Raw genomic sequence first — 17,618 nt, forward strand, 5'->3', positions numbered from 1 at the left:
CAAGCCAGCACCATTCAAAAACATCAGACCAGGTCTCAAATTTTAAGCCTTTGAAGTCATGTGGTATACACCTTTTGGTAGGCTATTTCACAGTAAACAGAAGCACGCAATTCATTCATCCCATCCACTTCATTCATCTGTTGCCCTCCAATTCGGCATTTCAGTCTGCAGTGGAAAATTCTGATGACAAAATTTGTGGAGCCCGCCACTATGGTAGTCTTCATAGCTGATGTCACTTAGGGATATTAGACCCTATACACCAAACCAAACCAAATTTTCAACGTACTCAAGGAATCTGAATGGTGTAACTAATCAAAGCACAATCCAAATCAGAACTATGACTCTCTTATTCCTCAAGCATTCCCAGTCTTGACTACTCACAAACCACTAGCCACCTTCCTTGTACGACTGCATCACAGGTTGGATGCAACAATGGAGACTGACGAAAACTGCAGACAAAAGTCTTGCAGGACAACTACCACTGTGCAACGAAAAATTCATTGATTGCTGCTGAGAAATTTTCATCTCACGATATATCCAAGCAAAAAATCTGAAAGTGACAAGCATATATATCTACTGTTAAAAAGACCGCTCCTTTTATTTTTCAGGTGCTTTCACTCGCCAAGTAGCCCTTTCATAGCCACAGAAGAGGACTTGTGATCTGAGAAGCATCAGAAAGTGTGCTCCAGGTATTGGACTAGCACCTGATCCTGAAGACATGTTTCAGGAGGTCACCACAGCAATGGGTGGAGTTACGCTGGCGTAGAACTGTGCTGTCGTTCAACAAGTTACTGTGCTTGGACCACTCAGCATGGTACGTTCCAGTGACACTACTGCAATCCTTCTCCTCGTCCTACCTCTTCATCCGTGATAACCACCTACTACTATAGCTACTACAATGCAGACAGTAACCCTATGAAACGGGCCTTTAACAGCTCCGCTGTAAAGGCAAAAGAACTTCTATATAATCTCTTCAAAATATGTGCACTCTGCGCATGTTGCATGCCAAGTGCAATGAAGCCGCCATCTTACATTGACATCGCTTTTGGATGAAACGAAGCTTGCAGGCCGTTCGGTAGGAGGCAAACCGGATCACGTCAAAGTTTTGGTTCTCTGCATAGACAACATCAAGTATCACTAATTTATGTCAGCAAACGGATTGCCAGCCCGCAATATAAGAGCAATGTGTACTCTGAAAAGACAAGTGGCGCATTGCCATTAACAGATGTCAGTGCTAGGGCTTTGTGTACATTTGTGTTGATGTAACCACAATGAAAATACTGCAGCACTTTCAAGCAAGAAAACTGTGCCACATAGTAATGGCACTTCAAAGCACATTTTTTCCTCCTTGGTAAATGCAGAGTATTGTAACTGCCTTCCAGTTCGAAAAAAAGCCACAACATGAATGTTGTTCTGTGAATTCTCAGCAAGTTAAACCATGTAAAAATCAGTCATAAGCACCTGCCCATCAAACAGAGCCTCAACTGTACTTGGCCATGCACTCATATATCTATATACATCTAATTTGTTTTTGTTCAATCAAACAAACACACGCTGTCTTTACCTCTTTTTTTTTTTTTAGCACAAAAGGAGCTTGGTGTACAGTACGGTCGACTGTTAAAGGGAACACACGATCGCATAGCCTACACACTTTGCAAAGCGCTGCCACCGACTACTGGTGAGAATGGACAGCACCATATGTAGAAACGGGTTGCGCGCAGGACACACACAGGAAAAATAAACACAGGTAGGCAGAAAGGGCGCCTACCTGTGTTTATTTTTCCTGTGTGTGTCCTTCTGCGCGCAACTTGTTTCTACAATAGTATGCATCAACTCGCCCAACAAGAAGTTCTTCTAAACAGCGCCATATGTATGCTGGATAAGAGCAGTCAGTAATTGTTACTGCACACGCACCTTGTGCCATTTTGTCAACAGCTCTAGTGGGAGAGCTTTGCAGAGCGTTGTGGCGTGTTCCCTTTAACTGTGGACTGTACTGTACACCCAGCCAATTCTTTAACAGTATCACATGACCGCCGACTGCCCAGTGCAGCGGTGCCAAGCTGAAGCAAAGTGCAAATCACGAAACAAAATGAGCATCGAGTAGAATCATGCTCCTCGCATGAGTGTCATCTGTTTGGCTGTTTTGCTTTGTCGGAAGCAATCTCTCAAACCAAGCTTCATGCTCGAGTCCTGAGAGTGCTTGCCCCATGTTCTATCTGCTGTGTGTTTGTCGCTTTGATTGGGGGCAATCCTGTAGAATTCCAAGTACTATGCTTGCCCCCAATTGCATTTGAAGTTAATACATTGGGGAGGTTTCTTTTAACTTGCACCAATATTTAATGTTCTCTACAATAGTTCCAAAATTAAGAACTGCAACCAGTTATTGGGCATGCTAAGTTATTTATATTACATTTGTGTTTTTTACAGATACTAGTCACACTATACTCGTATGCAGCAAAGCAAGACAAGCGTGGCATCTTCTTGAGGCATTGACGCCTGACATTCAATCATACACACGGATTGCTTTAAAACTAATCAGAAAAACCTAGCATACGACGCTCACTGCAGCAGCAGGAATTGTGGGTATGCCTTTGTCCTCCTCGTATGTTCTGTCATCGCCTACGTCTTCTGGCACAGCAGTACTGGCCAGTCAACACTCATGCGGTATCTTTAAAAAATTAGCCGCCTGTACAAGGTAATGCCACCAGGTAAAAGTATTTGGAGGTAACTTAAACTTCACCGCAAGGGTGAAATACAATAGCACCTTCTCCTTTCTCTCCTCCTTTTCTCTTTTATTGTACACCACTGCAGTACTCATACACATGCTATCATGTCATGCAAACCATAACACTTTTTGGGCCCTCTTTTAACATGCTTAAACCAACGAGTCTTTTTTACAGAAGCTTTCCCATGCAATAAAGAAAAAAAAAAGCCTTTGTGGCCTATGTGTAGAGTGCTTGTTTGGTAGACAGAGGGCCTGGGCTTGATCCTTAACACCGGAAATTGCATCACTTTATTTTTTTAAACTATTTACATTTTCTGAACTATCCTCATTACAGAAGCCTTCTCGGCAGGTCCGACTTTATTTGGTCCCTCTCCTGATTTGTTGAGTTCACTTCTAAAATCTCAAATCATTATTTCTGACAGATGCTGGATACCACTGGATTTTCTGCCTCACGAGCTCCTTAATGCTCAACCTCATCAAGATTTACGGAGGATACACAGACACAGAAAATTCGCAGGATGACTGCAATATAGAAATCTCATTCAGTCAATTGTAAGAATACTGCTACAAAAGTTGTTATGGATGGTCATTGACTACTGCTGCTGACAAAACTTTATTGCAGAGAAAAACGATCTGCATGTCCATTAAGAGGAAAAGCGGGGACTTGAGCCTTTCATGCAGAGCTGCTGGTCGCTGGCACTTCTGGTTGATCCTGAGTTCCAGCTTGCCTGGTCTTGTTCGATTATCTGATAAGCAATGCCTTTGGTGTGACCTCTGACCTTACTCAGTTCCTACTCACCCTAGACTCGCTGTAGTTCCTAGTGCCCTAAGAGCAGCTGTCCATTCTAGAATGCGTACATGACGTCAGTTTAGGCATCTCGGGCACGTAATCTTGAGAAAATACGAATAGACACATGGGCTAAACACATAATGAAAGAAAAAATCCCACAAATACAGAAGGCACAGCCAAGGACAGGTAGGCCTAATGACCCACTCATTTCAGCCATGAGCAGCTTGACGTCTGCCCCCGGCTCTTCGTCAGGGTACTCCATGTCGAACCCTAGTGCCTGCTCCTCCGCCAGACTGGAAGCTATCGTCATTTGGCAGTCAACTACAACCACTAGTCCATTCACCTGCCACCCCCGATGATCCCATGAGACTGCACAGACAAGAAAATGCCACACGTTAGGTCTTCTTGCACTTGATACAAGTTCCTAGTTATCAACCCAGCAAATGCAAGCCATGATTAGGAATAGAGTTTGCAAAGTTATTAAGAGGAATGCAACTGGAAAGGCTGCATGCACATGGGGTGCATTTTATGCATCGACACGTTTCAATGAAAACTTTCACAGTAAGAAACCAACAGAAAATCATGACAGTGTGTGCTGAATGCCCCTTGCGATTTTGTGCTGTGCTATTTTTTACTACACTGTGCTTGCAAAACTCATCCAAATATTTACACTTCTTAAATGCTAACAGTTTCAGGTTAGTTTGTGCCAATGTGGTCATGGAACTTTTTCTCAGCCTTTACTTTTACTGTAAAGAGTAAGCCATGGGTAATTATTAGCAGTCATCATCAAAAGAGCATGAAGTTTCCTGCAATGGAAAATAATACATTGTATAAATCTTTACTGCTGGCAGCTCATTGAGAGGACAGTCGGGTGGAAACATGTGCCACATACTGAAGAGAAACTAATAGTGGGGAAAGCAACTTGGAGCCCGTGTATGCTCCATCATTAGAATACCTCTGTTATTTGCTTAACTATAGTTATAATGAAAGTAAATTATCTGTATTTATGTAAAATGCATGGTACTGAAGTAAATCCCTCTTCAGTGAGGTAATGCCGTAAATTTAAGTTTTTCAAGGTATGCACACTAAGGCATTTGTGTGCAATGCAACAACACCAGAACTTCTGCTGCCTGCTTTACTGTGTTTCTTTTTTTTTTTTTTCCTTTCTACACACATTGTTTGTTGCATTGTATTCCAAATCACTTGAATCGCTGCGCAAGAATACAGCTGCTTTACAAAGTCAAGGACAGTAACTTTTTGAGTGGCTAGCACACAGAACACATTGTTTGTTGCATTGTTGCACTGTATTCCAAACAACTTGAACCGCTGTGCAAGAACACAGCTGCTTCGTAAAGTCAAAGACAGTGTTACTTTTTGAGTGGATAGCACACAGAACATTTGCACATGATCTAGCTCAGAGTCTTCCCTATGTACCGTTATACCACAATCTAGGAGAAGTTCATTGCAACCATAGAATATATACAAATCAATCTGTATATATGCTATTTTTGCAAAAATGTTTTTAAGCAACGATTTGGTCAGTTTCTGGGACATGCTGGTTGTTGATTTCTGGAAAAATGGCTCTGGAAAAAATAATTCCAGAAATCGCAGAAAAAAAACTCACTACTTGTGACTCATAAAAAGATGTTCCCAGACGGGTGTAATCAATTGTCCCTACCCACATTACAGTCAAGCATATGGCCAGATGAGGGATATTTGTAAGCTTGTCTGAATGTGAAATAGTTGTCAAGCTGTAGTTTTTAATTTTTATTTTTGCAATCTGAAGTGCTTTTGGGACCTCATTTTATTTTGTACAGGTGGCTCACAGCTAGATACAAAAGCACTAGAGATACAAGCATAAAATTGTAGATTGCAGAAAGCAGATGCACGAGAAAAATATGTATACGTATAAAAACTGGTACTTCAGCGTTTATGCGATGTACCTAGAGTGTAACTGTGCATTTGCACCAGTAACTGCAAGGTAAGTATACAGATTAGCATACATATATTAACGGTATGCAGTGCTCTCAAAATTGAGTAACTGTCCCTGTACTGATTTAAACGATGGGTATTTCAGAATGAAGGCTGCAAGTCGAACAAGGAATACATAAACTGCGCCTTTCTTAAATCTTCTTTTATGGATTCGGCTGTCTTTTATTGTTGCATTTATTATAGTTTTCATTCCGCTGTTTTATTTTCTGCGCGACAAAGATCTTTACTGTGCTTTCAAAGTACAGACTGTATTGCTTCATGGTGAGCTGCAACACTGTATGCATAGAGTGGCTCCATCAGTCATCACGTAAGTAACCATAGCAATGCACAGACGCAGGTTGACCATTAAAAAAAAAAAAAAAAGGTGGTAGTGGAAACTTAGTGGCCGAGCATCTCTAGGCTGTTCAGAGCTCGAAATCACCAGCGAAAGTGGTTTGTGGTATAATTTTTGTTAATGGCATGGCCTGCACTGTATGACCATAGCGTGATAGTATTTCGAAATACTTCATATTTACATCTGTTCTCAGAGAAGTGAAAACTACTCATAAAGAGTACAATTTTTTGTCCCAGTTACTTTTTTTCCCACGGGCCACTTTCTCAGGAGCCTTTATTTTTTATTCTGGGACGTTTTCTCCGGGTCCGTATTTTTGAGGAATTTTTTCCGGGGCTTTTTTTCCTATCCCCGCTGGTCGCCACAGCAGCTGGAAAACAGTGCGAGCAATGTGCATGCGGTTTGTCGCCACCTCGCAGAAGCACAGCGCAGGCAAGATTTTATGCGATGACCGCCCAATAAAAAGGAGTTGACCATATGGGCATTTCCAAAACGAAGCATGCGTCAAAACCGCAGCACTGACTGCTTACGAATCGAAACGAGCTTTAATGGAGGAAACAGTGCGCGTTATTTGCAAGCCCTCGTCCAGTACAAGCTCGTCCGTGTGAACCACCTAGGAAACCGAAACTGCCAATCACACCAGCAGAGTAGTTTTTCCCAGAATAAAAAAAAAAAAGTGCAGCGCTAATGCAACGTGTGCAAAATGATCCCAATACCGTGCTGAGGTGGCCGTGGTCAGTCGTCCTACATGGTGTGCTATAAAATAGCTTTCAGGCCGGTAGTGCACGCATGAGCAAACGCGAAGCCATTGCTTCACCGATTGTTAGAGGTTAATATCGCATGCGAAACGAAACACTTTTTTTTTTTTTTTCATGCCCGAACGCGCGCAAGTTCGTCGTTGGATTTTTGCACACCCTGGCTGCACCGCTCGCCTTTCGAGCGCCAATCACTGCACCCGCAATCAGTTGCTGTCGGAGCGAAGAGCCGCGTTGGCTGATCGAGATTTGCTGCCAAATGGGTTTTGGAGGCAGAGCCAGTATTGTAAATAGCTTCCGTGGTTGCTCCCTAAGCGTTCTGCTACGCCGCAACAGCGTCACTGCCACGCCCAACGAGCAGCTATGCGCATTTTGAGAACTTCTCTTCCGAGTGCCTGGTACACGGACCCCGTTACAACACAGACGCAAGTGGCCGCGGAAAGTGCAAGTAGGCGCGGCACCACACGAGATTCGCGCGCGCATTGCGGCGAGCGGTTGCGCGTGGTACTTACAGAAAGGGTACAAAAGCGTTATCCATGCATCGATGTGTCTTAGTTTGTGCGTATTAAAGTTCTGGCGAGTTTTTTTTCTTGATTCTAAACCATCAAACTAACGTCAAACTTCCTTACAGCACGCCATATTGGCGTTGCGCCGAAATATAAACAAGAACATACGCAAAGCTAAAGCAGCTAAAGTATCTCTTGGTGCGATGAGAATTACTTGGAACGTGCATGTATCAACTCAGTAGCAATAAATCATGATATTTAGCTTGATTGCGCTGCTTTTATTTCTTGCTACAAGCAAACCTTAGTTCTTATTTTTGCCGCTTGGCTACGCTGCACGTTATTATAATTCAAATATTTACAGAGCTTGCTATTTGTCTACATCCATATAAGAGCCAATCATAGACAAATGACAACGCTTGGAACGAAGAAAAAGTGTCGTTATGGCGGCATCAACATGATATATCTTTTCAGTGCACAAACACCGTCGCCTTGTAAAAGTTGTCACTTTAGACGCACGTGGACCAAGAGTGAACGGCGTGAGTGATTTTGTAGCAGCAGTGAGCTGTGAGTGGTTGTTCTGGTGCGTGGGAACATTCCTTGCGAACTCCTCCTCAGTGGGCTGTGGCCTCGTCTTGGCGTCTCCGCCGGTGTTTATTAATCAGACTCCCTTGCTGTTTTTATTCCCTGGAACTCGCGTTCTGTTACGAAGGAGGATGTTGCCTGCATTTTAAGTACGTCAACGAAGCGCATGGGGAGCGCTTAAGAGTGCGCTATCATTACTGTGAAGTGAACTTCGTGCTATTTTGGAGGTCACGGAATGGGTAAGTTGTCACTGCTCCCGTCACGCCTCCTGTCATGCACACGTATTGATCTACAGCGCAGTAACGCTCATTGACGGAATAGTAGGAATGAGCTACTGTGATGCTTTGTACGTAATCCAACTGACAAAGCGCTCGTACCTTTCCCTGGCGAGTTCTTGTAGCATTAGTTGGCAAACCATCTCGATTGTTACACGTATACGAGCTTGATTTGCGGCTCTGTAGCCGAGAGCAAACAACCGACATCACCTCAGCTCACTGTCTTCGTCTACAGGACACGCTTAGTTTTCTCGCAGGATGTCACGCAGCCAAAAGGGCCTCAAGTGAGATCAAACGAAGAGCGAAGCCGGCGCTCCTGTCGTTTCGGCTAGCAGACGCCAATCGAGCGCTGTGGCCGTCGATGGCGGCGGATCGTGCATCTTCGCGGAGTTGCCTCGATTAAAAAGAAGCCTCTGCCGCTCTCTTTTACCAGGATTCTGGAGCCATTGGTCCGCGCTGGGCAGCGGTTAATTTTTTTTTACCATTTTTTTTTTTCTACCGTGCTTCGCGCTCCCGCGGTGCGCAGCCGTCGTCCGCGCTGTGGGCCACGCCGGGTCGATACGTATACACACGGACGGAGCTGGGAGCCCGGAAGCGCGGAGCCGCATAGAAGACCGCATCGCGCTGTGCTGCCGGTGGGGGAGCTGTCCTTTTAAGGGGTCCCCGCAACACCCGAGCTGGTGGTCGTCTGCTGACTTTTCCTCACCCCGCCCCCAGTCGTGCCTTAGCTCCAGTGCGGATCATCGTTGTCTCAGCGGAACGCGATGCTCACCCCTGTCCGCAGATGCATCACTTTTCGATCGGGACGAGGCGACGAGAACGCCGTCGGCGAGGCTTCGCCGCCGCTCTGCGTGTTTGCGTCCTTACGTGCCGTCTGGAGCTTTGGCCGACTCCTCGGTTGAGCGGCGGCTGCTGCATATGCAGCCCGCGCGTCATCCTAGTCCGTAGTTGCGGCGTGTCTGCGGGCGCAGCCGACAGCCATGTAGGCTCGTAGATTCACTCTTTTCCATTGGTGCACAACCCCACGTAGAAAAAAAAAAAAAAAAAAAGGGCAGCTCGAGAGAGACTTTCTATTTCCTTTCCCTCCTGCGGCACGGCACAACACGCGACGCCTCCGCACCATAGGCTGACCTAACATCCCCTCCTCGAGAAGCACTGCCGACGATCCCGCATGGTAGAAGTACTACATAGGCACCGCGTCCTCCCTCCTTAATGAGCGCTTCACTGCTTAGCTGTTGCTCTCTGCTCTGAGTCAAAGCAGCAGTATGTCTTTCTTGACTCCTAGTCTGCGCTGGTGTATGGAGAGCCAGTGGGTTGGCTCCATCCTCAAGCAGTGTGAGCAACACGACTGTGAGTGTGCCCCGTCTTGCTTCCGGGCAATGTGATGGCTTTCGTGTTTGTTGTTATTGACGTTTACCTGCTCTAGCAAATATGTTTATGTGACAGCGAGCAATTTAGCCTCATCCCAAAGAACATACCCAGAAACTGCCTCTGCAGCACAGTAATTTTATATGGTAGAATGTTAGCAGTATGTTTTCTTTTTCTTGCCGGTTAGTAGCTGAAGACACAGCAGAGGTTGTGCTGTAATCTTGAACACATTTCATGTAGTATTCAATAGATTTGGTGCATTGTGGTGATTTTTTTATTTTCATATTCATTCTGATTGCAAAAAGAACAAGAATAAGAAATATTCTTGTTAACGTTAATAAGAAACACAAAACGAAGACTCATAGATATATTTAACATTTCAACATCATTTCATTGCAGTATGCCATTAGCATTGCAACAGAACATCATTGAACATAAACATAGGGGTCAGGAAGTAATATGGAATCTTCTGTTGTTCCAAAGCTGCATGATGTGATAAAAAAAGTATTGATTGGGATGTGCTAGCAGGGCAGTGCAATAGCAAATGTCTCATGCAAACCATAATTCAAAATACGAGTGTGTGTGTTGCAGTTGGCTGGAATATGTAAAGTTTCACAGCAAAGCTATATAGTACTCATTCGCTTTGTTTCCTGCCTGTTGTAACTAGTGCTGTTGTAGCTGTAAAAACGAATTTCATACCTCGGTGACATTGGCATTGGAATTCGTAAACAGAGTAGCTCGAACATTATTTTAAATGCGCCAACAAAAATGCCTACTTTTGTAATTTCCATTTACAGCTGGATTATGGAACCACCAAACTTGCTTCAGTTTAAAACCATGCAATTTCAGCTGGAATGTCTTCTGTGTCCAACTAGAAAATTTCCTCTTCCATCTGGAATTAATGCCCCCATTTTCATGTGGCCTCTAAAAGAAAGCAGAAAGGCTCCTTGTGCTGTATGCAAAAACCTTGCATTCTCCTCTCAGAATTCACACAGAAAAAGAAATGCATAGAATCAGTATCTAAGGGTGGTTGTTGCTTGAAAAGAGGTGAAAATATTTGAGGTTTCTTTCATTTATAATGGGCTTAATGGTAAAACTGGCATTTCGGAAGAAAAATACATATTCGAGCCAAATTACAATTCAGTCTACACTGGCCATAATACACTAAAACTGTGCAAGTACAATTCCCAAATAGACACATTAGATTGTAGTTTTTCTCCACGAACGATACATGATTGGAACATCATTCTACATATTTTCTCACTGCCTTGCAGAACCACTTGTTAATGTGATCGTAATGATATGTTAATGAGTTTTAATATTTCACTTAATATCAGTGTAGCCTTATTCCTTGATCTGGTATATTTTGTTCTATTTGCTGATTATTCAGAAATGTGTCGTGTTGCTAAAAGAGGGCTGTATTTTTAAATCTCATTTCCTCCGCACATTTGTTGTTCGTTTGTTTTTCTGCAACATTTCTTTTTATTTTTGTTTTTCATCCACATTTTATGGGTTCTCTGAGTACATTGTATCGTTTGCCTAATGTATTGTAATATACATCTTATTTTATAATGTGTCTCCTCCAGAACAATGCACCAGTTAGGGCACTGTAGTCATTTTGTATATAAATAAATATAAGCTTTTTAGGCCAGGTCAGTATCCTCTCCCCATGGTCCTGTAACTGCAAATAATTGTGTGTTTAGTTCTGCTATTTTGTGAGGTTCTTTCTAGAGTGACACTTCTTTCATTTTCTTTCTGCTTTGACAAAGGCATTGCATGCTGCAGACAGCAAAATAATGACCTCGATTCGGAAAATTTGTTTTGTTGGACATTTTCAAATGTCGTACCTTGTGTTTATTTCTTGCATATTTAATTAGTGTCACAAGTAGCGTACCAAAGAGACAATTTTTCAGATATGTCTACTTGCCTTTTGTACATTTTGCCATTGCTGAGGAACGTTTGGTGTCTCTTTCAGGTTGCTGCGGCTGCTGTGCGGCGTTGCGACCCCGCTACAAACGCTTAGTGGACAATATTTTTCCTGCCAACCCTGAAGTGAGTTTGGCATTTGAAGCTTGCACATTCTGTCTTATGTAACATTGTGCTGCCAGATGTACCAGCTGGCGACTCGTCACTTTGGGCCTCAATGTTTTGCTGGGAATTTCGATAGTTTTTCTCGCTAACAGTGGTTTACACTATCCCCTCCTTGTTCATTGCAGGATGGGCTGGTGCGGAACAATATGGAGAAGCTCACCTTCTATGCGCTCTCGTCGCCTGAGAAGCTGGACCGCATCGGCGAGTACCTGGCCCTCAGGGTGTCGCGGGACATCTCGCGCCACCGGCTCAAGTATGTGGAGATCTCCATGGAGGCCATGGACCAGCTGCTGGTGGCATGTCATGCCCAGAGCCTCAACCTGTTTGTCGAGAGCTTCCTCAAGATGGTGCAGCGTCTCCTGGAGTGCCAGAACCCAGACCTCCAGCTGCTTGCCACTCAGTCGGTGAGCCCTGACCACTAGCCGTTTCTACATAAAGAAAGAAATAACTGGGTCTGTGCTTTTGAGGGCCCATGAAAAGATTTTTTTACTAAAACTAGAAAACACACACGAGGTATCCCATCGGTCCTCTCCTCAACGCAGAAAATATTAGTGATAAAAAATGACCCTCCTCGTCTCCCCCTTCATCGCAATGCACACTGGCATGGAAGGAAAAAATGAAAGAAACAAGCCGCGTCAGTTCCCCATCACACTCTGTTCAGTGCGTGTCACTTGTGAGCATCCAATGAATGGGCGCACCCAGGAATGCCCGATGACGTCGCATAGTAGGTTTGCATCATATTGGGATGTTTGCGGAGGGGGAACATGTCGCCGTAATTGATTGTGAGCGGTCGCTACGAGGACTTTTTAAAGATTGTTTGTAAATTATCGGCTCTACACAAAGTTTTTAAATTTGTCTTGGATACTCGCAAAGACCACGTCTGTAGATGTTGTCTGCTAGAATATTGAAGAAAGTTTCATTTCAGGGGCCCCATAACCTGGAGAATTTAGTGAGACAAAGACGAGTTCTGAACTCGTAACTTTTGGAGAGCGGTTCGCGGCCATGTAATGTGGCCTATCCTGCACGAACAGGTTCGTCCATACATATACAAAAAGGCCAGTTGTTTATGTTTAGTGAACTAGTTTAGATTCAGTGAGTACACATGTGACACATCGGCTTTTTCTACTTGCAACGGTACTCTTTGAAAGTCCACGGTGCAGTTCCATGCATCAGGATAGGTCGGACTTTGATAAGCAAGAAAACCTTCATAAGAAAACTGACATCATGCACCATTTGCAGAATGCTAGCATGCTTTCATTGTATTTCCCTGCTGAACATGGGGCACCTCTGACATCGTTTGGCAAGAAGAGAATTTAAAAACTGTCTCGTATTGCAATTCGGATGTTCATGAGAGCTTGTCAAACTAGTGTTTGAGATTCTTCCGTAATTTACTTTTGTGGCCTCCTCAGTGACTCCTATGATACAAGGTAGGTCTTATTGGGTAGAGCAACAAAACAATGTGAAGTCCAATTTATTTAAAGCCTCGCACTTTGTCGTATCGTGTTGCATACACTGGGAGAAAATTGTCATTCTTGAATGTCAGGACCCTTGATGGCTTTTTCAGGATGTAAAAAGAAGGTGTGAATAAAGAACAAGACAGTTTTACTACTGTAAAACAAGCGGTGTGCACACATTTCAGTTTCTTTAACTTAAATAATGAGTGTCATAATGACAAACTGTTACCGTCACAAAAGCAGACTGGAATGTCTTCACTTTTGAAACATCACACTACAGTAGACAGTGTTTTCAGGGCAATACTTCTTGTGACCACGTAGGTAAAAAGTGCAGAAAGTGCAGTACTAGTTTATTGAACACCTTCCTTCCCCCCCCCCACACACACACACACCCCTTCTCTTCCTCTAAATAATTAGCGCTAGCAGACTTCCTTCTAATGATTCCCTTTTGCAGAGCTACCTCCAGTTTTTGTATACTTATACTGATGGAAATGCATGGTAAGAACGAATAATGTATTTTGCTGTTGTGTGTGTGCTGGGACACGGTCTTTTTTGGGGGAGTGCGACCCTTTTATCTTATTTTTACCCGATCTGCGCAGTTTGTGCGCTTCGCCAACATAGAAGAGGACACACCGTCATATCATCGACGCTATGACTTCTTCGTGTCCAAGTTCTCCTCCCTCTGTCACGACAACAACCCCGATGCTGAGCTGAGAAAACAGTGAGTTGTTTTTGTTTTTTTTCTGCAGCCATATTGTTTGCTTCGGATCTTTTTCGTGATCATATGCACTTCGAGCTAAGAAGAAAGCGCAGAAAATGTCAGTGAAATGCACAGAGATATCGTTTTGGAACATATCTTCACTGATGGAGTCATGGAAATCATAATTTGTAGATTATACACGGTTAAAATATCCAATAAACTCAAGTCTAGTACGCGTGAAGGAAGGAAAGGACAGTAAAAAGTGTCGTATGGTGATCGGGATGCCTAGTCCTGAAAAAACAAAACAAATAATAATAATTAACTAAGAGAACATTGGCCAAACATACGACCCTCTAAAATGAAAGGACTTTGTGTGCAGAGTCCAGGATACAGATAAGAGTGTTTCTGCTGAACTCTCATTTGGGAAAGCATGTAGGGGGGGATGTGGTCTGGTTGGTCAATGCTTTTAGCCGAGTTTGCCGGAGCAATGTATAGGAGTAACAGAGGGAACAGCTCAGTGGCAACCTCGTTTATTACTAGTGTCTTGTCTTACTCTCTGCACTTGTTTGTTTTGTTAATTGGCATCGTGCTGAGGGAACACCAGTACCTTTTGACCCTAGTGCACACTCTTGCATGCGCAATATTATGGCATATGCTATTCAGATTTATTGCTTTTCTGCTCTCACTAGATTTGGTTTTAAGTTTGGCATTTCAAAGGAGCATCACTGTGCTATAGATAGGAGGTCAGGAGCTTTCTTTGCTTTTCTTTCACCCAGAGGGTTGGCAACCAGGGGCTGAGGAGTGCGGACGCGTTTTGCGTCGGCTCCACACTTTTTGTCTCGATGTGCCAGAAATTTTCACCGGAATTTGGTTTCAGTGGTGCCATTGTGCGTCGGAAGGCGTCGTGATCTTGTGGACACCGAATTTGTGACTGTGAGTGCAGCAGTTTGGTTTTTATTGTCGGTCTTGTGCGGACCACCTGCGAAACGCTAGCGCCCGTTCGGCCTAGCGCGGCTTCGGCCGAGGAGACCGGCCCGGAGGCCCCTTCACTGCTGGTCTACCGCCGCGTTTGTGGACCAAAAATGACGATGCACGTGACTGTAGAAGGTACTGACCTCGATCCAGAAGACTACGACAGCACCTGGGTACAAACGCTCAGGAAAAAGGTTGAATCGAAAACCAAGTGGACGCTTCTGAATGATTCCAAGGAGGACAAGGTGGTGCAACACTGCGTTCCAAACGGGGAAGCCACTCATGGCGCTGCTAAAGCAACTAGAAGAAAATTGGCTGAACGGTCAATAGCTATGAATCTTCCGAGGTTCCCGGAAGAAGGTATCAAGGTGATTATTAGGCCTCGTGAAGGTCTAGCCGTCATTAAACGCACGTCGGGCCCGCTGCTTAGTCAGGCCCTCGCCATGGCTGCCAGAATCAGCTGGTCGGAGCTGGACTCATGGTGTGTCAACGGAAAGCAAGGTACGGTGCTCTTTCATTCCTTGGACTTTAGTTGAGGCGTGAAGGTAGCCGCAATCCGTTGCTTTAAACTCGACGACAAGGAGCATGAAGTGGTGGCCAATCTGATCGCACCGGAGGATTGCGGCCAAGGAGTCGTTCATGGGATCTGTGATACATTCATGGAAGAACAGTTGTTCAGAGCATTGAGGAAGGATCCACAGAACCCAACGGTCGCTGGGGTGCGGCGGATGGGGAAGACTTCCACTATTATTATCACCTTTTTGGAACCTGAAGTCCCAAGATTTGTCAGGATTGAAGGCATGCTTATGCCATGTCGATTGTTCAAAAAAAGATATGAAGTTTGCTTCAGATGTGGGGAACTTGGTCATCGCTCAGATGTGTGTGATAGTGAAAAACCTAAGTGCCGTGGCTGTGGGGTGGTATCGCCGCCCGAAGATCACCAGTGCACTCCCCAGTGTCGCCTATGTGGAAAAGGCCACCTAACGGGAGACAGACGCTGCAAAGAACTCTTCCGTACACTCTACGTTATCAAGAAGAGAAAGTGGGAAGCAAAATTAGCCGCCGAGGAGGCAGCCAAACAGAAGCTAGCCGCCGAGGAGGAGGCCAAGAAGCTGCAACAGGTTCGCTTTAGTCGTCGCGATGGGCGTAGTGAGTCCCACAACCGGTCCCAGAGCCGTACAAGAACCCGTTCCTCTTCGTTCCCGCGACTGCAGCCGCCGTCGTCCAAGACGATAATGGAGGGCTCTCGACCAAAGCAACAGCCGCAGCAACAGCAGCAGCAGCAGCAGCAGCAGAAACCGCCGCAGACACCATCAAAAGGAGTGAGTAGTGACTCTCAGGACTCAGCTGAGGTTCAGGCTCTAAAAAAACAGAATCAGTTGTTACAGGCGCAAGTTAAGGCACTGCAGGAACAAATCATTGCGATAGGCAAAATTTCACAACCAATGGAGACCGAAATGCCGGTAGCGGAGGCACCGCAGAGGGAACAGGAAAAGACCCCTAGGGACAGTCCTCCTGCAGCAAAAAAGAAAAGAGGTCCCGAGCCGGATCTCGAAACCCGCGTCCAAGGATTGGAAAAACGATTCGCTAAAAAAGAAGACGACGACAAAATTTTCCAACAACAAGTTATGACCGCGTTAGAACGCCTGAACAGTGCTATGGCAGAGATGCGGGTCGAAATGGCTAGGAGAGACGAGAGAATTCAGTTGGTTTACCAAGAAATTCATAACATTAAAAATGGCTCTGCATTACCGTAGAAATACCATTTGGCAGTGGAACTGTAGGGGCTTCAGTCGCAAACGCGCGGTACTGGAAACTTTTTTGACGAACATTGACAAACCCGATGTAATCGCATTGCAGGAGTGCAGTAAGCACGCTAAGCTAGCGAGTTACAAATCATACGCGGGACGAGATGACAACACGCGAGTGGTCACCCTTGTCAAAAGGAATATAACGGTGCTGCAGCATAATACCGGGACAACAAATGTTGACCATATACTAATCGAGATAATCCCACAAAAAAGAAAATTCAAAAGTTTATTCATCCTCAATGTATATAGCCCGCCTCGACAAAAATGTCAATGCAACTTCAATGAGCTATTCGCCAAAGCGCGAGTGATCGCGAAAGGAGGACCCCTGTTGAGAGTAGGGGACTTTAACGCGCATCACACGGCATGGGGGTATAGATACATGCAGGTAAAAGGACGCGAACTATGGAACAGCATTCAGCAGAATGGCTTATTGCTTCTGACGGATCCCCTGAAACCAACCCGCCAGGGTAACAGCGTTTCGATAGACACATCTCCGGACTTAACTCTAACCGGAGGCTGCATTTACGCCACGTGGTGCAACACAGGTGAAAACTTAGGCAGCGACCATAAAATTATAGAAATCGTAGTAGATAACGGCCCACCGGTCGTCCGCACCAAAAAGGCAACGTTGGTGAACTGGGAGGCTTTCCGAAATGGCCGCACAGGTGACGAGGAAGGCATAAGTAAAATTGACGATTGGAATAAAAAGGTCATTCAGTCGGTCAATGAAGCAACGGAGGAGGTGGAGGTTGACGAGGACATTGAAGGAGTAGACCGTCACATGGTCAGGCTCTGGCGTAAGAAGAAGGATCTAGAAACGAGACTCACACAGAAAAGAGGGAATAGGAACTTGCGCAGAAAATTGGCAGTGCTTAACAAAGAAATTGAAGAATATGCGCTTGTTTTAACGAGGCAAAACTGGGGCAGCATATGTGAAAAACTGGACAGGAATATCGGGAACGCAAGTACGTGGCACTTACTTCGGCATCTTCTAGATCCCGACAAATCTAAACTGGAGGCCAGGCAGCAAATTCACAGGCTAATACATACCTTTGATGGGACCGCGGCTACTCTCATAGCCCAAGTCCGAGACCGGTATTTGAACTGTGCAGAGGGTATAGGCCAACAAATGCCTGATTACAAGGACCAGGAAAACCCGGAGCTAGATAGCCCGATAACGGTTGCCGAAGTCCGGGCAGAAATAAATAGACTGAGAACAAAGACTGCTGCAGGTCTGGACAGAGTCAACAATCAAATGCTAAGAAA

General features: G+C 44.8%; 2 protein-coding genes across 5 annotated transcripts in view; one reads left to right on the forward strand and one right to left on the reverse strand.

Annotated features, from left to right (window-relative positions):
• The window catches only part of LOC146179490 (dystrobrevin alpha-like), a 28,633-nt gene extending 21,371 nt beyond the window's left edge, over positions 1-7,262 (reverse strand). Inside the window, exons 1-3 of one of the 2 annotated variants that reach the window (XM_084579117.1) lie at positions 7,106-7,262; positions 3,720-3,884; positions 1,033-1,113 (exon numbers count right to left, since the gene is read on the reverse strand). In XM_084579117.1, the coding sequence (XP_084435243.1) occupies positions 1,033-1,113; positions 3,720-3,825 (187 nt within the window). In that variant the 5' untranslated portion in view covers positions 3,826-3,884; positions 7,106-7,262. Of the gene's footprint in view, positions 1-1,032; positions 1,114-3,719; positions 3,885-6,554; positions 6,682-7,105 lie in introns of those variants that run through there. The other variant, XM_084579118.1, reaches the window with a different exon arrangement.
• A 223-nt stretch (positions 7,263-7,485) lies between these two features.
• The window catches only part of stmA (Protein EFR3 homolog stmA), a 31,537-nt gene continuing 21,404 nt past the window's right edge, over positions 7,486-17,618 (forward strand). The window contains exons 1-4 of one of the 3 annotated variants that reach the window (XM_084579114.1): positions 7,486-7,920; positions 11,300-11,376; positions 11,541-11,819; positions 13,469-13,590. In XM_084579114.1, coding sequence (XP_084435240.1) covers positions 7,917-7,920; positions 11,300-11,376; positions 11,541-11,819; positions 13,469-13,590 — 482 coding nt within the window. In that variant the 5' untranslated portion in view covers positions 7,486-7,916. Of the gene's footprint in view, positions 7,921-8,518; positions 9,307-11,299; positions 11,377-11,540; positions 11,820-13,468; positions 13,591-17,618 lie in introns of those variants that run through there. The other 2 variants (XM_084579115.1, XM_084579113.1) reach the window with 2 other exon arrangements.

This window comes from Amblyomma maculatum, chromosome 9 (genome assembly GCF_055883805.1).
Source record: "Amblyomma maculatum isolate TAMU_Amacu chromosome 9, ASM5588380v1, whole genome shotgun sequence".
Classification (NCBI taxonomy): domain Eukaryota; kingdom Metazoa; phylum Arthropoda; class Arachnida; order Ixodida; family Ixodidae; genus Amblyomma; species Amblyomma maculatum.